This window comes from Artemia franciscana, chromosome 2, assembly GCF_032884065.1.
Source record: "Artemia franciscana chromosome 2, ASM3288406v1, whole genome shotgun sequence".
NCBI lineage: Eukaryota > Metazoa > Arthropoda > Branchiopoda > Anostraca > Artemiidae > Artemia > Artemia franciscana.
In genome coordinates, this window is record NC_088864.1 from 7,703,464 (window position 1) to 7,728,686 (window position 25,223).

Here is a 25,223-nt window from a genome sequence, read left to right on the forward strand (position 1 = left end):
TTATTATTTAGTGTTGTTGCTGCCAGTAAGTGGATGTCCCCGAGGTTGGTTAAACTGTGCTGGGTTTAACATTTGACGGATGGTAATATCGTATGCTGTTTGTAATGATGATCTTTCTTTGGGTTTTGGTTGTTTGTCTTTTTTTTTCTTTTTAAAAAAAATGAAGAAACCGCCCATAAACCTCTTCGAATACTTCAATTTGAACCAGATAAAAAATCGTATCGTCAATGGACATTAATGTCTCAAGACTTCAAGACTAAAAAACGCAATTATAAATGAGTATTCTTTCCCAAAAATTTCGTTTTACAAGGCATCACATAAAACAATTCTAAACTATCATCCCTCCCCTCAAAAAAAAAAAAAAAAAAAAAAAAAAACGGAAAGTCTGGACGAATGAACAAATGAAGAAATAAGGTGTTGCCTGTGCTAGATAAGATATTTGTAATGAAAAGCCAAATAAAATTATATTCGCCTTAGAAAACTTGCAAAAATTAGACGCTAGATTTTAGACGGTAATGAATTGAACACAAAAAAAGAACAGAACAAACTAGCCTATGTCTATCGATAAAGTTTAAACACAAGGCACTAATAGAATCTTGAACCTTTAATCCAACCAGACAAAAATTTTCAAATAAACCCCATGTCTGTCTCTTTTTATGCCACGCAATAATGCGGAATCTTTTAATGGAAGTTTAAATAAGCCAACATGATAATGTTAGCGTAAAAGAAAAAAAAAATTGACATCATAATGAAAGATATATTTGATTGTAAAATTTGGATTTTTTTTAGAACTGCCATATTACAGAGAAGTACATGACACTTCAATGTCCTATGACATTTCATACGACATTTATTGTCCTATGACAATATAAATTTCGGGGACCAACGATGGTAATAGTTGACAAAATAATTGTCAGTTTTTAGATTCTCTGACTGGCTCATTGCAAAACGGATTAAATGTATAAAACAAACAGCTGAAAAAATTGATAAAGAACACAATCCAAGGTGTTCTTTACGGGGCAAGTCTCCACGGGGCACGGGTTCAATCCCTGTCGTAGTCAGTTATTTGATTTGGGACGGGGGTCAGTGGCTGGACTATGTAAGCTCAGCCAGAGTCGACCCAGCTCTAAATGGGTACCTAGAGAAATCTGGGGAGGGTACGCAGGAGGGGTGTACGAAAGCACAAGATGGCTGGTCCCCAGCCTGCCATTGCACTTCCTGGCTGAAGGGCCACAAAACGGAGATCGGCACTGTCGTTTTGAACTTTAAAGGTCTATTGCCGTCATCCTTACTTTACTTACTCACTCATCTAATTGTTGAAGTAATCAACACCATTGTACCATACAAATAAGTGAGCCACGCAGCCTTTGCTGAAAGGTTTTCATGAAATTAACTCTCTCTATTGTGCGCTTGCCTGTATTTAGGTGTTTGTTTGTCTATTTGTATGGGTGTGTCTGATTTTTCAAGCGATCAAGACTATTGAGCCATATAAACAATCAAATATTACACGTTACAAAGATATGGAATTTGTTACCTTACAATATATCAAATTTTCTCAGTGACAAAATGCTGGTGTTACATTTATAAAAACTAAAAGATCAAGAGCAGGAACAATGTTGGGTACTTGTTAATTAGACGAAACACACTCAAAATCTCAAAAATACTGGTTTCATAGTCACCAAGACAAATGACGGATGACAAAATGCGTTGAACTTCTATAATTCGAGCTATATATTTGCATATTAGGAGGTGAAGGTGGGGGTAAAGTTAAGTTTGGAGCGCTGTCCAAATACTTTACCCCCCTCCACCCATAATTAGCAAATACTGCTATTACTACTAATAACTCACCGCAGCACCAAGCCGTCTGAGGCCAACACAGCTACGCACGCTCGTCCTCCATCCCAATCTATTCAAAAGCTCCCTCTTACACCATCCCAGGAAGTTCCTATTTCCTTTAAATCTTTCTTAATGCATCCTTCCACCCCAGACGAGGACGACCTCCTTTCAGTTTAGCGCTAGACGGTTGACCGAAAAGGACAATCTTCAGCTATCTGACATCCTTCATCCGCAGAACGTGCCCTAGCCATCTCAACCTTCCTTTCATTATAACCCTAAAAAGCAGGATTAAACCACATTTTTCGTAGAACCTATTGTTTGAATTACTGTCATTCAGCCGGGTACCCAGAAAAACGCGTAGGCAATTTCTCTGGAAAACATCTAGTAAACCTTCATCCGCTTTTCGGAGCGACCATTCTTCAGAGCCATATTTGACCACTGTCATCAATGTTCCTTCAAATATTCTAATATTGGTTTGCAGACTTATCTTTCTATTCTTCCAAACTTTTTTTTAACTGTGAAAAAACACCCTGAGCCTTGGCTATTCTACTTCTAACATCTCCACTGCTTCCAACGTCTTTGCTAATAATACTACCAAGGTAAGTTAAGCTGCCCATCTGATAAATCTTTTCGATACCCAACGTCAACTTTCCGTCTTCAAGTATTCCTAGCCTTAGTGACCTAGACTTCTTAACATTAATTTCTAAACCTATTCTAGCACCATGAACTCGCAAGACCCCTAAAGGTTCATTCATTTTGCTCACACTTTCATCTAGTATGCTTGAATCACCAAACTCATCTAAGTCCAGGAGGGTCTTTCCTTCCTATTTGATTCCGTGGTCTCCAATTGCCTTTCCTGTGCTCCTTAAGACAAAGTGTATCAAAATTATCCATATAAAGGAGGATAGAACACAACCCTGCTTAATAGAAAACCAGCTGGTAACCTCATTTCCTACCTTAGCCGCAGCAGTGTTACTCTATTAAATAGCAATAATCGCTTTAATGTATTTGTCTGGTATACCATACAAGGACCAAGACTTTTGCTAAAGCTCTTCTATACACAGAATCAAACACTTGAGAATTGACAGGCTGGTTTGGAAAAGGCAGTCAATAATCAGTGGTTTGGATATTTGAATATTGTGGCTTCAGGTTGTAAGATTGAATTTGAGAAAACACAATTGAAAACTTTGAAAACAAAGAAAGAAAAGTTTTGCTTTTGAAGAATTACACGTTATAAGAAAAGAAGTTGATATTTTATTGCATAAAGGTGCTATTGTTGAAATTTCAAGTTCAGAACGAAGGAAATACTTTGCTTTTCTTTCGTTGCTACGGTCCCGATGAAAAATGGTTCTTTTCTGTTTATTGTGAATCTTAAGAGTTAAACAAAAGCGTTAAATACTGCTATTCTAAAATAAAAAGTGTTAGTTTGCGGTTCTCTTAATGACAAAAGTTATTCCATGACCTCTTTTGCCCTTGTTGATTTTTACTATTCATGTCTTGTTGATCTTGATGATCAAATGTGGCTTTGTTGGTAAATGATTATTGCTAAGCTTATACGCGTGTATGCCAAGTTGTTTGTCAGGAGCCCCAAGGCTTCTTACAGAACCCTAGAGACCCATTTTCTCCCTACTCCGACGAAAGGTATTCGTCTATTGTTTACTTAGATGCTTCAGCCTTTCCGGGAAGGATATTTTTAGAATGTCAAAACAGCATTCATGTAAAAGTGAAATCACTGTCAGAAGTGAGAGTTTGTCATTCTACTGGAAAAATCAGTTCATATTCCAAGTCAAAAAATAGAATTTCTTGATTTTCTGTTATATTCACGATAAATGCGTATTTTCCTGCAAAAAATCTAAAAGTTTGAGATGTCGTTTCAAAGCTTCTTAGTCATGCATCGACTACGATTCAAGAATTAGCTGAAACCCTAGGTGTTCTTGTTTCAAAATTCCCAACAATGGATAGTGATCGAAGAACAAATCATTGCTCTCGGAGCATTGAGTCTCGTACTCTTGCTTTATATGGCTCTCTGAGCCCTGAAATTAGTTCTAGGAACGCAAGATATTGTTCTCGGAGTCCACGAATAAGTCCTAGAACTACCAGAACTGGCTCTGCGTGCTCCATAAGAAATCCATAACCAAAGAAATGACAGAGACCCGAGATGTAAGTTCGGATCTGCAACGGTGGCTGGATATTGTCGATCACTCTCCTAAAACAATTGAGCCTAGATCAGTTGACAAAATTTTTGTAGTAATGCATCAAAACTAGGCCGGGCATTTGTGGATAAATATTCGATGAAAACGTGAACAGGTAAAGTTGTTTACCTGGGATAAACAAAAAAAGTTATTTATCTGGGATTAAAAACTTTGCTCAGGATGGAAACGACATGCATGCTCAGCTGTTTTCAGACAATACAACCAAAGTAGCTTTCATAATTAAAAAGAGAGGGTCAAAATCTGAGTTTTGTGGTTCTTCGCAAGTAAGGTTTGGCAGCTAGTTTTGCAGAGTAAAGGGTTATCTGCAAAATATATGCCTGGCTTGGCTGATATCACTGATGAAGTATCACGAAAGTTTGATAATGAAAAAGATGGAATTTGAATATTTAAAATTATTAACTCTTTGGTATATCAGTCGATAGACTTTGATTTGTCTGCAACTAGTTAAAATTTTTAGATTGAACCATTGGTTTTTTGGAAACAAGATACAGAATGTTTTTTCGTAGATGCAATTGCAACGAGTTGGAAGCCTCATTTCTTTTATGCATTCCCCCATTTAGTTTGCTTCTGAGGAGCCTTCAGAAGGCAGAAAAGGATCAGGCAACTGGTATTTTGATCTTTCCAAACTGAAATTTTATCAGCTTGTGAAAGAGTTGAGATTTAGGCCAGTTTGTCACATAGTAATATGGTACATAATGACGATGGAAATTTTGTTTTCAAATCAATGTGTTGTCAAAAACAATGAAAGCATGCAACCACAAATCAGTGGTTAAATTATGGCCTTCATTGTGTCCGGTGACGTATTTGGCTGCTTATACTAGAATGACGTAATATCAAAATATAGACGACGCAATTTTTCTTACATACTGTAAACCTCATATTGCTGAGTCCAAGTCATCTATTTTCAGATGGATCCTAGAAGTGTTGTTTCTTGCAGTTACAAATCTTAGAGTTTGTGGTGCTCATAGCACCCGGTATGCATCAATGTACCACATTAAAGCAAGGCTCTTCGACAAACCAATAGAAAGTGGACGATATTCGCCTGTCTTTGAAATTTATTCATTGTATTTGTCGAGTTTGAAACATCTTACTATGAATGAATTTTTGTGCAATAACTTCTTTTTATAAATAGGGCTATTGTGGATTGTTAGTGACGGTTTGGCTCATGATGAACTTTAAAATCTCAGTTTAACTCAAAAGCGTAGCTAAGGCGTAAAGAAAAGTGTAAAGAAGAATTGATAAATTAAACGAAAACTTGCCAAGTCTGATTGTAATTCTACTCTAAAAAGGGAGCAACAGCGTAGCTGAGAGTTCAACTGCCCTCCCAATTTCTTTTCCTATTGAACTCTCGGCGTTTCACCATGATAACCAAATAGCCAAATGCTGTATCTCGGTAGGGAAATTACAACAAAATCCTAAAAATCAAAAACAGGGTATGCTAAAAAGTACCTACCAGCTATTTGCGATACCATTTCTAGAAACTCTGGAGTTTGGGCCTTTTTTGAAGGTCCTGACCCTGCCTGAATTAGCATAATAGTGGGAACAACGCTTTTCACAATCATAATTGTCATCCATGAAGCTGTCCAACAAGCCAATCATTATCGTATCATAACACAGTAGAAGCAACGTCTATACTTACACTATGTATCAAAATTAATTATTAGTTAGTTTGGTATAAATCCAAGCGAACGCGAACATTAACTGGTATTACTTTTGGTCAATACAAGTGATCGCCGACGTCTATCTCAGTTTAACTCGAAAGCGTGGCTAAGGTACTCCGCTTTGGAGTAGAATAAAGGTTTTCCTAAAATCGTTAGGTACTTCCACCTTTAAAAAAAATCATATCCATAATCTTCTGTAACTTCATTCTAACCTCAGAGCAACCATATTTAAGAAACTCATTTACCACACTATCAGCACCTAGTGCCTTATTATTTTTTAATCCTTTTAGTACTGTCGCTAATCATTCCTCACAAAACAAATCTCCTTAATATCCAAGGTATCACAAACGTTTTCATTTTCCTCTATATTTTTTCCTGCAACTGTATTTCAGATTAGCACATTCCCAAAATGTTCTACCCATCTCTCTTTAACTCTTTCCTTACCATTAATTGTGGCCCCGTTCCTATCTTTAACTGGGACAAGTCCAGAATGACTACTCCCTCTCAGTTTAGTGCCTCTAACCCCCTCAATGACAACTCCCTCGATCAGAAGTTTGAAACCGTAATCAAATGTAGTAAGGAGACCCGGCTCAATAGTAACCAAAACTCTATTAAATGGAATTTTGTTATCAATAGTTACATCAAAAGAATTGCTTTTTTATGCTGATTCTAAATGATTCAAGTTTAGTCTTACCCGTCAAAAGTTATGAGCCTCAAAAAATTTGCATTATTTTAGAAAAAAAGGGGAAACACCCCTAAAAGTCATACACTCTTAAAGAAAATCACACCATCAGATTCAGCGTATCAGAGAGCCTACTGAAGAAGTTCCAAGCTCCTATCTATACAAAGGGGGAATTTTGTATTTTTTCGGCAGAAGACAGATCACAGATTCATGTTTATTTCATTTTTTTCCTGGGGGTGATCGTATCGACTCAGCGGCCCTATAATGATGCGAGAGGGCTCATTCTAACGGAAATTAAAAGTTCTAGTTCCCTTTTTAAGTGACCAAAAAATTAGAGGGCACCTGGTCCCCCTCTCACGCTAATTTTTTCCCAAGGTCACCAAATCAAAATTTTGAGATTACAATTTTATTCAGCACAGTCAAAAAGCCTAATCATTATATCTTTCGAGACGACTTAATCCCCCACGGTCCTCGGGGGAGGGGCTGCAAGTTACAAACTTTGACCATTGTTTACATATAGTAATGGTTATTGGGTAGTGTACAGACATTTTCAGGGGACTTATTTGCGTTGAGGGGGGAGGGGGTTATGTGGAAGGATCTTTCCATGGAAGAATTTATCATGATGGAAGAGAATTTCCATGAAGGGGGGGGGGACATTTTGTAGCATTATTTAAAAGAACAATGAGAAAATAAATAAAAAAAGGTTTTTCCAGCTGGAAGTAAGGAGCAGCACTAAAACATAAGACGAACAGAGATTATTAAGTATATAAGGGGGTCCATCTCCTCCACAACACCTCGGTCTTTACACTAAGGAATTTTATTATTTCAACTATTTATTCTACGGCCTTTGTGATTCGGGGGTCATTCTTAAAGAATTGGGACAAAATTCAAGCTTTAGTGTAAAGAGCAAGGTATTGAAGAGGGGGCGAACCCCCTCATATACGTAATAAATATATATAAATATAGAAGTTAATTACATAACTTAATTTGTAAGTTACGTATATTTATTACTAATAAAAACGTTCGTAAAAAAATTGAAAGTTCTAGTTGCCTTTGTAAGTAACCAAAAATTGGAGGGCAACTAGGCCTCCTCCCCCATCCTTTTTTCTTATCAAAATTGTCCGATCAAAACTATGAGAAAGCCGTTTAGCAAAAAAAAAAAAAAATAGTATGCAAACTTCGTTTAAATCATTCATGTGCGGTAAGCCAAAATCAAAACATGTATTAATTCAAAAACGTTGCATAAAAAAAACACTACAAGTAAGGAGCGCCACTAAAACTTGAAACGAACAGAAATTATTTCGTATATGAAAGGGGTTGTACCCTCCTCAACGCCTCGCTCTTTATGCTAAAGTTTGACTCTTTGTCACAACTCTACTTTTTAAAACAATAAAAAACGTTAGCGTAAAGAGCGAGGCGTTGAGGAAGGGACAAACCCTTTCATATACGGAATAATTTCCCCTATGTAACGGGCCATGGAGCCTTGTAGGGGTAGAGAGTTATTGTTGACCATTTATTTTTGATGTTAATAAACTGAACTGAACTGATTTCTGTTCGTTTTAAGTTTTGATGTCGCTCCTTACTAGCATTAAAAAAAAGCTTGCTTTTTTTAATTTAATTTCGTGACAATTTTTTCACTGATAATTTCCAGAGTTTAACTCTACAGGATGGCAAATCTGTAGAAGTCTTTCTATAAGTTGAGAAATTAAGATTAAACAGCAATATTGGGACGTTTAATCGCCACCTATTCACGCTTTATATCGCTTTGCCAGAGGGAGTACGATTGCATCATAACTACGATAAAATACAATCGGGAGATCGTGGAAGAGATCTAGGAGCACAGGAGATGCTGAAACTAGTTTTATTTTTATTTGAAACATTTTTAATAAACAAATACTCAATTCACTATACTTCTGGCTCTAATTTGAACAAACCAGGGTATAAGAGAATAATGAGCAAATATATAGCCCAAATTATATTATTTTATAAACTAAAGGTTATATGAATATTATATTTCATTAAAATTAGCCCAACTTCACTTCTTGGTGTGTTTTGTTTAATTAACAAGTACCCAACAAAGTTCTTTACTATCTTTTATTCTGTTTTACTGCCGTTTAAAATAGTATCAGCATAGAATTTCCCTTGACGCTGTGTCTTGTTTAGATATTTATAATCTTTGCTGAAAGTGCAAACAGCCAAAGAAGGCCTTTAATAAATAAATGCAAGCTCCTAAGAGGGAACTTGAGCCTTTTACCAAAGAACTTGTTTGTAAAAGTTAGTCTTTTCAATTAGGAACTACATGTTTATTTTAAGGGTTGGACATGTTAAAGTTGTCATAATTTTCTAATTTACAAGGTGTTTTCTTTGTTTTCAAGGGGGAAGAAACATTTAATACAAACTGGAAAGCAAAAATATAGTCATTAGAAAATATTGTCACCTTTGCTGATAATCCAGAAACTGCCCAAATAACGCCAAATGAAAAATTGAATTAGTATACTTTTCAGAGCTGCAAGGTACAAAGATCAACACGGCCAAAACACCAGTCATGGACTAAATATACAATAGAATACCAGCTTGTATTGTAAAGATATGAAATGAGAAAAGTTGATATCTTCACCCCCCTTGGCTCACTGACAGACTCAGTGACCTTTAAATGCAAGAACATAATCAAAACATTCGAAGTCAACTTCTTAGAGTACCGCCACCATTTGGGGAAAGGGCGGGAGGTCAGTATGAAGATCTAAATTTGTGCTCATAGTTCTCTTAGCCTTTGTACCTGTAGTTCTCTTCTATGGTATTGAGACTTAGTCATGGAAGGCGTCTTATCCCCATGATATCAAATTTTTTACAACCATTGTATACGAAAATTCCCGAGGGCACGATACTCCGATAAAATCTCAAATGCTTCATGTACGCTCTCCGGGCTGTAACATTGAGCCCTAAGATCAAGCGCTATGATTGTCAAGCAGAGAAATTTTGCTGGCATGGCTATGTCCTGAGAAGAACCAACGACCGCATCATCATGGAGGTCTCTAGCTGCCCAGATTTACGTTGGCGACCAGGGGGTTAGATGAAGAATTGGAGGGAAATAGTCGGATATGAAATCATGCCCAATGGTAGATTACGAAAATTTTGCGGAAGAGGGGATAGCATTTGGTATCAGTTTGCCGAAGAACTGGCACAAGATCACGACAGATGAGAGTTGATAATGAGATCCTTCTGGATCCCAAGTTAAGCTTTGTGCCTGATCCCACAACTAGAACAATTGGAAATATATTAGAAGGATACACACTAATGAATTGGGTAGCCATAGAACACCAAAAAATTGAATCGCATTCTATATAAAAGTGAGGTTTGTCCAGACAGCAAAACTGATCCTTTTGGTTTGAATATTTTCACGTGTTTCAAAAACAAGAATTAAAGAACCAGTAATGGTAATCATCAGCCAGGTGCCTTGACCATTGCAGAGAAGACTTTCCGCAGGAAGCAGTCTGAAATCGTTCTCATTGAGCTCAAGTAACGCCATCTGGCGAATGATTTTGCTGAAACAGTCTCGATAAAGAAAGTAACCAATAGCAGCAGGGTAATCATAACATTAACTGCAAAAGGGTATTTTATTTCGCGAAGGTTTGATTTTCTAAACACACGAGGTTAAATCGAGGTTAAATCCTATCTTACCACATTGCATGCCTAAACTTAAAGCGAATGGGAGCTACGCACCAAACTCGGTCAATTGTACTGGATTTTCTGTCTGGACGCCAACAGAAAGTATTTGCCCTCCATGAAGAAGACACTGACTCCGAATGGAGCGACATAACCTGCGGGGCTCCACAAGATACCAAACTAGCAAGCATAAAATTTCTTGCTGTGATCAACTACATATTGAGCAGGCACGAAGACAAGTATAAGTTTGTGGATGAATTATCACTCGTGCTTACTTATCTACTTGAGGGTAATACTCCTATAGCCCAGTTTGCTAGTTACATTTTCGACCAGCTAAATTCCCAGTGTAATGAGTCTGATCTTATCATTAACACTACGAAGTAAAAATTCTTCGGCCTTGTCCCCTAAAAAGAGACTTTACCCCCCCCCCCCCCTGAAGTCCCATTTCCAGTGGTGTCAGAAGTGAAAATGATCGGTGTTATTTTCTCCAGAGACTGTTCTTTCGCCGCACATGTTGACAGTGTAATTAGGAAAGGTAATTACAGGAAAGGTAAGTACTTCCCTTCAAACACTGTCCAAAATGCGTCGCTTTCATTGCGATGTCAAAAGTCTCCTCCTTGCATATCTTTGTTATGTGCAACCAGTTTTGGAGTATGCCTGCCCTGTGTGGGGCCCTTCAGTACTACACACTACTCGCCTGATGTGCAACCTTGAGTAAGTGCAAAAAAGGGCAGTTACGATTATCCTGAGTTCTGGAGATATTCTTTACCGAGAAGCACTCATCACACTAAACATTCAGTGCCTAGAACAAAGATTGCGTGATCTCATCATGAGGTTTGGAAAATCATTGCTTCCAGACCCAGCCCATAGAGACATCTTACCCGCAGACCACCCGCCTGACAGCAGAACCGGACAGAAGTCCAAACTGATTCCTATACGTGAACAGACAAACCGATATTATAATTCATTTGTGCCTTGTTTTACGTCTATGTTTAACAGTGCATAATTTTTGTTTTTAATTTTTCACAACTGAAAATTACCCAAGAGCTACGAAAATTATATAATAAACCGCTCTCTCTCTCTCTCTCTCTCTCTCTCTCTCTCTCTCTCTCTCTCTCTCTCTCTCTCTCTCTCTCTCTCTCTCTCTCTCTCTCTCTCTCTCTCTCTCTCTCTCTCTCTCTCTCTCTCTCTCTCTCTCTCTCTCTCTCTCTCTCACCTGCTTTGCTCGGGTCCTTTAGCGGAGCATTTAACTCGAAAGTAGGAACATACCTCGAGTAAACAAAAACTTGGTGATGCAACTCCAGTTAGCCCTCTTTGAACAATAGTGTATAATTCCGCTTTACCTGACAGACGGCTGTAATCACTGGCTTATGGGAAAAGATTGTCGGTCCCAGGCGAGAATTTTCCGTAGCTTTTCAAATTGTAGCATCATTTTCATCAATTAAGTTGTTTTCTTTAAAGAATTTGTCCAAAATTCCTTCTAACTAAAGCAACTACCTGTGCGGCATTCGACATCAAAAAAGGTCATTTCAGGAAAAAAGGTCTAGACACTTGGTGCTTCTAGATATAAAAACAGCTCAATTTTAAATTAGACTCCCCCTCTTCAATTTAGATCAATTAAGAACGATTCTCCTCGCATAGACGATGTGAGATAGCATGGCTGATTTTCCTTAATATAACTAACAGTAACGACATCTTTATTGTTATTTATTTCTTTATCGTCTTCAACCTTTGACGTCAATACACTTGTCTCAGTCCTTTAGGAATTGCCCCATTCAGAATAACATGAAAGGAAAAAGTTTGAAAACTCTTGGAGAATTGATGTTTAAACATCACCTAATGGAATCACAGATTCTCCCATTGTATTTTTATTCTAATATTAAAAAAAGCGGATAGGAATTAGCTGAATATATTCTAGGTCAGCGCGGCCATTTAAATTAAATCCCATTGCTCCCCTCTTTCCCACCTTTTGGGTAGTTGCATAACTTATTAATTCATATGACTTTGTCTAAATTTTATTAAAATACGGTCTTTCTTAGCTGGAAGTTACTTACAAAAGCACGTAGATAACAACATCCTTTCAAGTGAGCCCTTAAATATCTCTCTGATGTTTCAGAGCCCCACTAGCGACGACAGAAAAAAAGGAAGAGGCAGAAATAACAAAAGAACACACATCACTGCTTCCCACGCGAATTTGTCGTCAAATGTTCAATAATAATAATAATAATCATAATAATAATAATAGTAATAATAATAATAATAAACAGTATTTATAGATGATAACGATTAAGTGAGAAAAACCACCAAACTGGTAAGTGGGTAAGTGGCACTTATTTTATTTGAAAATACTTGGACCCTACTCTCATTCGTTTTTGCTGCCCTTGTTAAACGCTTTACCAATTCGTTTCATTTTTTCATTTCATCGTCTTGTTTTTTCATTGTCTTCTTTTCATTTTTCTTGATATATTATATAATCAAAAGTATGTGGCACATTAAGACCCTTGCAAATATGGCCCAAGATTATCTCTCTTCATTCGCAACGGGCAGTAGCTTAGACCTTTAGCCCTCACGCGCATCTTATCATGATATTGTTTCTTTTGTTCCAGTTTTTTTTTTATAGCCTATTAACAATCTTACGGCTTCCAGCATCATTTTGCAGTAATTTTCACGCTTCAAGCTTGATTATTTTCGCTTGTTTTTGAGTGCACAATAAAATGCGTGAACAGAGAGATACATACACATACACACTTGATTTTCCATATATAAGCAAGCAAAGGACCCATTTCTTTTTCTTTGAAGTAGAATTTGGTATCAAGAGCATAGCTTTTGAATATTTTGGCATCATTACGTTCCTTGTATATATTCGAGTATCATATATGAACATTATATTTGGGAATATATTCAAGGTACGTTGCAAACATAGTACTTAGTTTCTATATAATGCATCCCATGAGATAATTCATCTCTTGGATTCGTTAACTCTTGATTTACCTCTCCATGTTTCAAACTTCATAAAATATCGTCACAGACAAAAAAGGGTTATCAGAACTGAAATCAATTGCTCTAAACATGACACAAACTACATGGAGATTTTTATCGAACTATTAGAGGAAGAGTCACTGGGTTTGTTACGAATCATAGGTAAGGTGATCAAAAGTTGAAATTTTCATATCTACCCGAAATTCAAACTAGGATAAAACTACTTTTGTCATGTTGACTTTCCCCTTCCCCGGAAAGAGTCAGGTTAAGTCTAGTCAGGTTGGGAATCAAGTGCTCAAAACGTGACTTAGGCTACAAAGATTTTATTTATTTTTATTTTTTTTTTATTTACAATGGAGCTTGTCGAGGAACATCATTTAGAAAAGGTCAAAGAAAAAGGTAAAGGTAAAAAAGAAAAAGGTAAAAGAAAGGTAAAGGTAAAAGAAAGGAAAGATAAAATTATTTAGAAAAGGGAAAGGAAAAGGAAAAAAGAAGAAAAGTGTGGTGGAAAATAGGACTTTGACTTAACTTCCTGGGTTTTAATTTTATTTCAGACGCATTTATCAGATTTACAACGAGACTTCACCCGGCAAGCTCTAATGAGACGCACCAGGAAACTGTAACTTTCAACTAATAGAGTTTCTAATCTGTTTCAGGCCCATTTATAAGAAATTTATTTAAGACTTTAAAGAAAGCATAATTTAATTCAGCTTTCTGAATTTTTAATTATTTCAGACATACTTATAAAACATATAATACAACTTCAATAATAATAAAGACGTATAAAAATACTTTCTATGGAACATTTTGTAATGTGACATATATTGGAAGGTAGAAAAATTAACTTTGATTCAACTTTCTGGGTTTTTAATTTGTTTCAGGCATACTTGGAAGATATTTAATAGCACTTTTCATCGAATTTCGTGAAATAATGCAAAAAAACTGCGAAGTAACATTTTCCGGCGCGCGAAAAAAAAATCTAGATATGTCACGAATTGTGGAAAATTCGTTCCCCCCTCCCAACCTCCTTAATATATTTTTCGTAAATTATCTGCCGACGGAAATTAGTTCACCAGAACCAACTGTCTACTAAAGGTCGATTATATCCATTTAGAGTTGAGTAATATCCGAATATACCAATTGTCAACCTGATGGTTTACATTTTTCGCCAAGTGAAACTTGATCCCGCAGTATTTCAAATGAGTAAGGAAATTACTTAACCTTTGTCTTACCTTGCTATGATAACTCAACCCCTAGCCCCCAAGAACGCAAAAAGAAGAATTAAAAAACATAAATTATAAAAATCAACCTGAAAGGATACTCTACACAAAATATTATACCTTAAATTAAGAATATAAGTGGAATATCCAGAATCTTTTTTTTCTTCATTCTTTTTATTTGTTTAACTTTCCCTTTGGCTGCTCAATTTTACACATGAGAAGAATTTTCGGGGTGGGGGGTGAGGCTGTCTTGGGGGATTGCGGGGAGGGTAGTGATAGTTTTCCGGGGGGGAATTTTCTTTCAGGAAGGGACATTTTCAGTGGGTGCGGGAGGAATTGCCCATAGGGGACGGATTTTTCACGGGGAGAAGGAATACGCCGCACACCATTTTTGTGTCTACAATTCACTTCACAGAGCCAAGTTCGGTCTTCTGGTACTAAATATATAATCAACAAAGAAAAAAAACAAACCTTTAGCCTCTCGGAATGATCAAAGACAATTTTGGAGGAAGGTAAATGAGGCCGCCGTTTCAGCCACTTCGAGTTTAATATTTCTGAAGCCGTTGGCCTATGTCGTGGATCTTGGGACAGCATAGCTCGTAGAAGGTTCTGAAAGAAATTAAATTAATTACTAAAGCGAGCTGCTATGAAAAATATTGGTTTCGCTTTACCTTTCTTCTTTTTTTATTATAAGAATCTAGTTCTTTTTTGAATAAATACTATAATTAACTAGGAAGATTAACTTAAGGGAGATAAGTTCATCCACATTTAAATTTGCCGAATCATTAAAATTCTTTCAAATATATTTTTTTTCGAAGATATTAAACATACTTACATGGACAGTTGAAAAGCATATATTAATATTTTTTCGTTAAGAAAAAGAAGAAATTTTTTTTATAAAACCTCCATGGACAATAAAAAGCAGATAAGAATTTCTCAAAGTTTTTCACCTATAGGCCCCTTTTAATGCAGTTACGCTATGGGTGCAAATGGTTGAGCGGCCCAATTTTTCCTTAAATTAAAAAAAAAAAGAAATTTTTTAAGGGATTAAGGCTTTAAACAATCTGCAATCCGTGTAGAACTTTAGTTGCCACAAATTCAAAATGAACAAAATATTTCCGTAATTTGGGGTAGTAGCCACAAATTCAAATCCCCTTAGAAAGCAAATTAATCAGACTTACTGACCTTTTTCAATGAAATCAGTATCTCACCATTAATTCTGAGCGAACTAAGGAGAGTCCAGGGGTGGAAAACAAAGATATGAAATAAAGACAGGTTAATATATAATTACGCTTAAGCGTTATAGCGTCAGTTTGTTTCACCCTGGGTGAAACAAAATCTTGAGCTGATGACCTTTCAGCCATGAACATCGTTATGTATCAAATGTTCAGTTTAGTTTTATTGGTTCTTGCCAAAACTGTTAATTTATCTTGGAATAAAAAAATATTTTGAAATAGGTAATATTGAAACTTGAAACTTAGGCATTTAAAAACGAAAAGAAATTACAAACCATCGTTACAAAACCAAGAAATTGGCACTTAGATCTACTGAGGCTGCCATAAGACCACTCACGAAACTGGTATGTCAAAGTTTAAACTGTGCAAGAGAACAGTTCCGTTCTATCCTTCTGCTCATACTATTTGTTAGTATGTTCAGATAGTGTTGAATACATAGAAAACTACAAGGCCGATGGTTACTGTTATAGCAGCAGTAGCGGAGGACACTCAGTATCTGTATACTCTCTGTTCATCCGAATTTCAGAAAGAGAGTTAATTAACGGATGATTGAGGGCAAGAAGATTGATTTGAAGATATATCTTTCGATATGAACCATGAGCATTCAACTGTCTCTTTCAGCACTGCCTATATACGGTGATTCACTATGTGATTCACTACTTAATAGCAGTGTAAATGTACAAGATGCAAAAGGCTGAAAATTTGAAGTCAGATAACTCCAATTAGAACAAGTCCTCATATATTTTTCCTCCTTACCTTAAAATTTACTGTGTCCACACATGATAACTATGGGTAACGGACCGATTGAAAAGTTGAACATATACCATTTAAAGTTAAAAGCACAAAATAGTTTAAATCTTACCATAAAATAAAACTAAAGAAAAAATCCGTTGTTATTCTTGATCTTAAGTAAAGTAAAAGATTCAGAAATCTATCAATAAAACAAATCCGTGACAGTGCTCAGGTTTTAAATATTGCATTTCTTTGCAGTCTAATAGTCAGCTAAGAGATGATATTAGGTAGTTGATAATAATAGAAAACAAATAACACGTTGAAACGCACACTAAATTGGGGTATCTAATCATGAATCCCCCCACCCCTTCAGAGCTATCGGTCTAACCCTACACTCTAGTTTGTTTTAGCCATGTGAACAGGCAAATTATAATATATTTTGAACAGACGGTTCATTTAATGTCTGCTTTTAGGGTTGTTAGAAGCCGAAAAAAATGCAGCAAAATTCATATTTTACAGCATTATTCGAAGAATTTTCCCCTTTGGGCCATACTTTTAATTTTCACTTAAGGAGGGGGAAGGGGACCGGCCTTCCCGTAAAAAAATTATGTTACATGTTCCCTTGCAGAAGTATTTTATCACATACAACCATAAATTTTAAAACCTTCTATGCCCCAGGAGGCACCCAGGGCGCGTACCTTTTTGTGGGTGTTTTCAATGAAAAAACAGCCTCTTCCCCGATCTGAAAAAAAAAATTGTATCTTTATTTGTATCTAAAGCTTGTGGCTCCAATGATGTATTCCCACTCAGGTAGTAAAGAGCCATGAGGGTTTTCAGCAAGACTTTCAGAAGTGGTTCGAAAGAAAATCTAATCTCGATAAAAATCACCTTCATACGCCTAGAAAAATTCATCTTAATGCCCTTAGCCGTTCCAGAGACATTGCAGATACGCTATTTAGACAAACTGGATACACACAGAGTCTTTTGATTATGATCGACATCCCCTTCAACATTCCTGAAAATTTCATTTTAGCACCCTTAGCAGGTAACTTGCATAACTTACCGTCGCTGCCCTAGAGGCTTTATGGATCATATCATCATTGAGGGCATTTATTGGACCTTTCGACTATTGTGAACAAATACTTGTCTCAAAATCTTAATCAGATGACTTTTAGGGTAAAGAGGGAATGGGGAGCAAAAAGGATACGGAAGGGGTGCGGGGTGCCCTCCAATCACCCTCAACTCACAAAAGAGGCACCAGAACTTTCCATTTTCAATCAAATGAGCCCCCCTCTAAAGTTTCTATGGCCACTCCTTCCATAGAAAGTTGCTAGGTCGAAAGAAAAAAAAATACATTGAAGCCATATCACCCTTTACTGAGGCAGTACTACTGTGCTACCTATAATCGGGTAATCAAGGAAAGGTATGATTTCATCACCTAACACACTTCATTTTTAAGAAAATATTTGAAGTAGGGCTGAAAAATGGAGGCCCAAGGGTGACATCACTCCCTATCGTTTAAAAAGAAAAAAAAACTGTAAGTGGATCACAATATATCATATTCATATTCTTACTTACACAGACGATGAAGGGGAAGAGTCACCCCTCAAAACAAGATTTGTCTCAAGAACCTCCTCTTGAAAACCGCGAAATTTTGATAATCAAATTAGTTTTTACGTTTGAGACCCCCCTCCCCTACAAAGGGGGCTTTACGAGCCCCCTCAAAAAAGCTAAATACTAAGAAGACAAATGATGCAAGATCGAATGAAGGTTCAATAGTAAATCGATGGTGTAATATAGAATTTAGCAATGAGTCCATATATATCTGCCCTTTTTATAACCCCCTTAAAAAGCTAAATAATAAGAAGGCAATCAGGATAAAAGGAAATGAATGTCTCTGAAGACATCTATCATATAAATCAGAACTGAGATTTGCGGGGAAAACGGCAATTGGAGAAGAAAAAATCTTTGATTCTGGACAAACTTCTACGATAAAGATTTAATATCCCTTCAGGATGTTGTCATGGATCAATTTTTATATTGCCTGTTTTTCTGTGACAAATGAAGGGTCTTCACTCAAGAAGCAGAAGGAACAAGAAAATAGGACGCATATAAGGAAGCATCCTTTATAATATTATTTATATTCAAGAGATATTTACGGTGTTTTCCTTTCAAAAAACATCTTAGCTAATAATTGCGGGTTTTGGAGTAACTGAGGTTTATGGAGAAAACATATGAAACAGATAAAGCTTTAGTTTCTTGCGGATGTTCTCATGGATCCATTTATATATCTTTTTCTTCGGCAAATGAAGGACGTTTGCTGAAGAAGAAGATAGTAAAAGAAAATTGGTTAAGGGTAAAAAGAAACATTCTCGTGGTAACTTTGATATTTCAATTATGTTTTCAGTTTTTACTTCAATGACATCTTATGGAAAACGATGATCTTCTCAATTTAATTGCAAAAGACTTGGGGAAGTGTTTTTCAGGAGAAATGACTAAATTGAACAAAAAACCCTAACAAAGGGAAGACAAATTGAAAGGTTTTCTACGAAGAACCAAATTTTTTATTATTTAAATTACAATAGAAACTAATCGCAGCAGTCTTGCAGACTCACTTAAATTGGAGCATTCTTTCTTCACTTAACTTCAAAAATATTCTATAAACAATCAGCAAATTTATTATTCATACTAAAATTACAATAGACTGCAACAGTCTTTCAGATTCAAGTACATTACAGCAGTCTTGGGAGCCCATAGAAGTGATGAGATAAAATGAAATCATTTTCCAAAAAGGAAAAAGATATCAAGAATATTCTACAAAAAATCAACGAGTATATCATTTAAAGAAAAAAACATAAATCTGAATTCGACACTAAATTAAATACAATATATAATATGTCAAAGAAAATATCACGAAGAAAATATATATATATATATATATATATATATATATATATATATATATATATATATATATATATATATATATATATATATATATATATATATACCAATAAATAATAAATAATATATAGCAAGAATTATATATATATATTTATGTATCTTTTCTCGAAAACAGCATCATATTTTTTCGAGAAAATTGGCATATTGGGATATTCTCGCTAAAAAAAAAAAAAAAATAAAAAAAAAAAAAAAAAAAAATAAAATAAAATAACGATCTAGATAGCTCAAAGGTCTAAGAAAATTTGCGAAGTGTGAAGAAGTCTGAGAAATTGTTATTTCACATTAAAACTTAAACCGAACATAAATTATTACGTATATGAGGGGGTATGCCCCCTCGTCAATACCTCGCTCTTTACGCTAAAGTTCGAATTTTGTTCCGATTCCTTAAGAATAACCCCTGAATCACTAAGGTCATTTAATTAGAATAAATAGCTCTTATGAAAGTACTAAAAAGCTTTAGCGTAAAGAGCGAGGTATTGACGAGGGGGGAACCCCCCATAAACGTAATAATTTCTGTTCGTTTTAAGTTTTAATGTTAAATAAAAAGTTTAATGATTTGTTACATGATCAGAAATTAGATTTTAAAAAAAAGTTTTTTTTTTTAACTGAAAGTAAGAAGCAACATCAAAACTTAAACGAACAGAAATTATTACGTATATAAGGTGGTTCACCCCCTCGTGAATGCCTCGTTCTTTACGTTAAAGTTTTTCTGTGATTTCAAAAGAGCTATTTATTCTAATCAAATGGCCTTTTTGGTTCAGGGGTCATTCTTAAAGGATTGGAGCAAAATTCGAACTTTAGCGTAAAGAGCGAGGCATTAACGAAGGGGCGAACCCCCTCATATACGTAATAATTTCCGTTCGTTTTAAGTTTTAATGTTGCTCTTTACTTTCAGTTGAAAAAACTGTTTTTTTTATTTAATAGAGAGTAGGAGAGTAGAGGAAAACGAGCTAAAAAATTAAGTTATGTAAGGCCCAATGCATTTGGCACCTCTTGTTTTCATTCATTGTCATAGATTCTCGAGAAATAAAAAAAAGTCAATTTTTTAGTCCATTTTCAATCAAGTTCACAAAAAATACACTTGTTATTTTCGACTTTTTAGTCTTATCAAAATGTTATGGAAGGGACGCTTGGATAAACTTGAGAGAGGGCTCATTTGATTGGACATTGGAAGTAATAGTTCAATTTTTAAGAGTCGAAAAAGATCGGAGGGCAACTAGTCCCCGAACGCCCTTTTTTCCCCAAACCCATCTGATACAAATTTTGAGATAGTCTTTTTTTAAATAGTTCAAAGGTCATATAACAAAAACTCCGGTGTCGACATATACCGCAGGGTGGTTATATAAACTTCGAAGGTGGCTCATTTGATAGGAAATTGAAAGTTCTAGTTACCTTTTTATGAGTCAAAAGTGAACGGAGGGCATCTATCCCCCTGACACAAACACTCTCTTTTCCCCAAATACATCAGATGAAAATTTTGAGATAGCCAATTTGATTGAAACAGTCCGACGATAAGATGACAAAAAATTCGTTTAGAATGAGCCCTCTCGCAAGATTCTAGGACCACTGGGTCGATACGATCACCCCTGGGGAAAAAACAACAAAAAAACAAACAAACAAATAAACACGCATCCGTGATCTGCCTTCTGGCAAAAAATACAAAATTCCACATTTTTGTAGATAGGAGCTTGAAACTTCTACAATAGGGTTCTCTGATACGCTGAATCTGATGGTGAGATTTTCATTAAGATTCTATGACTTTTAGGGGGTGTTTCCTATTTTCTAAAATAAAGCAAATATTCTCAGGCTTGTAACTTTTGCTGGGTAAGACTGAACTTGATGAAACTTATATATTTAAAATCAGCATTAAAATGCATTCTTTTGATGTAGCTATTGGTATCAGAATTCCATTTTTTAGAGTTTTAGTTACTATTGAGCCGGGTCGCTCCTTACTACAGTTCGTTACCACGAACTGTTTGAGAAGCCGCATGAGGTTGCTTACAAATTCTGAATTTTACTATCTAGTTCGCTGCTTTCCTATTTCTAAAATCATATAAAATTCATGTGCTAATAGCTTTTGATTAGTAATTCTAAAATGGACAAGCTATGTATATTTAAAATCAGCAGGAATAATAAATTGTTGTTTTGCACATATTATAGTCAAAACTTCGTTTGTTAAAAGTTGTGGTTTCAGTTCACAAGGATAGTGATATCCTTTCAGTTCAGAATTGCAAAGAGTTTGATCCGAAGAGTTCTTAAATTTAAGTGGGCCCACTACTCCCTCCTTCATTCTCCTATTTTACACTGAAACTTAATATTTCAATAATAATGCCGCGGGAACGATTATAATCCTTGAGTAGGGGAGGGGAAGTCTGAAATATCAAAACGAGTTATATGAGTTTTAAGGTGAGTTCTTTATATTTTCTTTGTATGTCCCCAAGGATGCCAAAATGGAAGGGGGAAAAATTTTCCCTGGGACAAAATAAGACATCGAAAAATGCATATAAATAAAATGACAATGTTCCCACTCAAATATGAGTAAAATAAAGCCACTTCGACAACACTTCAACACTTCGATCACCCTGGATATATCCCGGAACCGCTCTTGATGCTCCCTCCCCACTCTCCATCTTTTGTGCCGGTGTATATATGAATGTAATCTTTTGTATCACAAAGTCATGTTTTTCTACAAGAAGAGCGACGCTATCATAGCACAACGCCCCCAATTACACAATTAGTCCTAAACTATTCCCGGGAATGAAGGAAAATTAGAGATGAATTTCTACACTTTCTCCCCCCAAAAAATCTTCTTCTATAACTATTTGAAAGATCAAGAAGGGTTAGAAAATTTGGACATAAAAGCAACCTTTTTGTGGCTTTAGCCCCCCCCCCCTCGCACCAAGCATGAATTGTGTAATTCTGATACACAATTCAAAACCACTGTACATACATTTATAAATTCTCAGATGAATCAATTTAATTAAATAAAGTTTAACCATCAAAGTCTATATTAACCGTTTATTTTAGTATGCATCTCAAAGAACTCATCTACGCACATCCTTAGGAAGAAACAGATTATCACGTTGCAACAGTACCTCTGCAATTGAGAAGCTTAAGTATTTCGATAATTTATAATCGATTGGCTAACTAAGATTTCGGACCTAAGAAATAGCGTTTTAGTCTTCTTTGGGCCAAAATTGTAGTTTTACCCTACAAAACGACAGATAGGACCACTTTGCTGTGATATATTTTTTTTCTTTTTGATGCTAGAAAAGGGGACTAGAACTTTGGATTTTTACCTGAACGCACCTACTCCAAATATTCTAGGACCAGCGGCTCAATAAGATTATCCTTAGGGAACAAACAAGAAAATACAAACAAATTCATGATCATAATCCTAATAAAAAATCCCGCTTTCGTAGATAGGGCTTGAAACCTCTGCAATGGGGTTTTCTGATACGCCGAATTTTACTGTGGAGTTTTCGTCAAGATCAATCACTCTTTTAGGGGTGTTTTTTCAAAAAAAAAGAAAATTTTTCTTAGGGACGTAATTTTCGTCAGGATTACATATTTAGAACCAAATCGAAAAATAAGTGGTTTAGATATTCACACTGTTATAAAAAAAAGTATTTTTAGAGTTTTGGTTACTATTCACTCAAGTTGCTCTTTACTTATAGTTCTTTACGACAAATCTTTGCATACTCTGCAATTTTAATAGTTGTTTCAGTAAATAATTACAAAGAATTTCAGGTTTGTTTTAATTTCAAGTTAAAAGCTTCTTATAAAGGCCTATTTTATATTATAACTATCTTTTTGTGATCTATTAACGAGTCATATAGTTGGCTTTTTTTTTTTACTCTGCACATTTAGTGGTTGTTTTAATAGCTAATCACTAATAACACTAATCCCTAATCGCTAATTTAATAGCTAATAACGAGTCATATAGTTTGCTTTTTTTTTACTCAGCACTTTTAGTAGTTGTTTGAATAGCTAATCGCTAATAACGCTAATCACTAATAGCTAGTAACGCTAAACGCTAATCGCTAATTTAATAGCTAATAACGAGTCATATAGTTTGCTTTTTTTTACTCTGCACTTTTAGTGGTTGTTTTAATAGCTAATCGCTAATAACGCTAATCACTAATAGCTAATAACGCTAAACGCTAATCGCTAATTTAATAGCTAATAACGAGTCATATAGTTTGCTTTTTTTACTCTGCACTTTTAGTGGTTGTTTTAATAGCTAATCGCTAATAACACTAATCCCTAATCGCTAATTTAATAGCTAATAATGAGTCATAGTTTGCTTTTTTTTTTTACTCTGCACTTTTAATGTTTGTTTTAATACCTAATCGCTAATAACGCTAATCACTAATCGCTAATAACACTAATCCCTAATCGCTAATTTAATAGCTAATAACGAGTCATATAGTTTGCTTTTTTTACTCTGCACTTTTAGTAGTTGTTTTAATAGCTAATCGCTAATAACGCTAATCAATAGCTAATAACGCTAAACGCTAATCGCTAATTTAATAGCTAAAAACGAGTCATATAGTTTGCTTTTTTTACTCTGCACTTTTAGTGGTTGTTTTAATAGCTAATCACTAATAACACTAATCCCTAATCGCTAATTTAATAGCTAATAACGAAAGTTTCCTTTTTTTACTCTGCACTTTTAATGGTTGTTTTAATAGCTAATCGCTAATAACGCTAATCACTAATCGCTATTAACACTAATCCCTAATCGCTAATTTAATAGCTAATAACGATTCATATAGTTTGCTTTTTTTACTCTCCACTTTTAGTGGCTGTTTTAATAGCTAATCCCAAAACATTTCAAAGTTTGTTGGCGACTTACCTCATTTATTTCCGCAGTAAAGGCTTCTTATAAGTTGGCTACCTATCTAATACTTATTATTTATGTGATCTATTGACTAATCATATACTGTGCTTCTTTTTACATTACTCTGTAGTTTTTCTGGGACGTTATACATACATTAATAAAAACAGATAAAGAAAATTAGTTTGGGAAAGCAATTTCCCCGACAGATGAAGGAAATGCATCCCCAAAGAGAAGTAATTCATTTTTATATAGAAGGTGTAATAGAAGCATAACTTCCCAAGAACAACTGCCGAACATTTTCCGATTTAAATGTAAAAATAGTATATGTCTATTAGGCATAAATATATGAATGGAGACTTTTTAAAGTTCCTAGCAACTTGAGAAATCCAAAAATTAAGAGATAGGAAAGCCAAGATTTACGAGATGAGAATATTTAGTAGCTTAATTTGCAAAATGTGACATCTTCACGTTCCAAGTCTTCACTGTGTGGGCGTTATCTTATGTTCCTTGGAATAAACTTGAATGAAAGACTATTATTTTAGGTCATTTTGTTCTGGATCATCCACATTTCATGCATCAAATTCAGTACACTGGCGCTTAATTTAGTACAAAGTAAATTATCTCCCAAATATTACGTTTTTTTGGCCACTTCATATGGTAAAGAGTGGCAGTAACAATATGAAGGGCCTAATTTAATTGGAAGTTGAAAATTCGAGTACCCTTTTTAAGGACCAAAGTGATTGAAGGGCAAAAAGTATCCCTCCTGCGCCCTCTTAGCCCCCATGGCATCGGATGAAATTTTCCATGTCTATCATTTTTCTCAGAATAGTCGAAAGGTCCAAAAATATGCCTATGAATAAACAGAGTTTAAGGAGACGGTAGCCCTGTGTTTATTTTTCTAAAAATGTTCATTATAAGTTTCACTTGATTATTCATTCTGTTCTTTTTGAATTTTAGGTTTTATATATTCATCGATAGTAATATTTCTTATTTTTAAGCTTGACGTAGTTATTTAACTTCTCTTTGTTTTTGGCTTTAGTTATTCATTCATAGTAATTTTTGAGTTTTTAAACTTCATTTCTTACATGACTTTTTGTCTGCTTTACTAATATTGCTCTAATACTTCCTTTGAACATTTTTCTGAAAACTTTTTTCAAATTAATGTAAACAAGTAATAATTCAAATTATTACAGTG

General features: G+C 35.2%; 1 protein-coding gene across 2 annotated transcripts in view; it reads right to left on the reverse strand.

The window, feature by feature from the left end:
* LOC136037006 (ribosomal protein S6 kinase 2 beta-like) overlaps positions 1-25,223 on the reverse strand; it is an 884,370-nt gene that overhangs the window by 34,728 nt on the left and 824,419 nt on the right. For both annotated transcript variants that reach the window (XM_065719419.1, XM_065719428.1), the window contains exon 17: positions 14,726-14,863. In XM_065719419.1, coding sequence (XP_065575491.1) covers positions 14,726-14,863 — 138 coding nt within the window. The remainder of the gene's footprint in view (positions 1-14,725; positions 14,864-25,223) is intronic.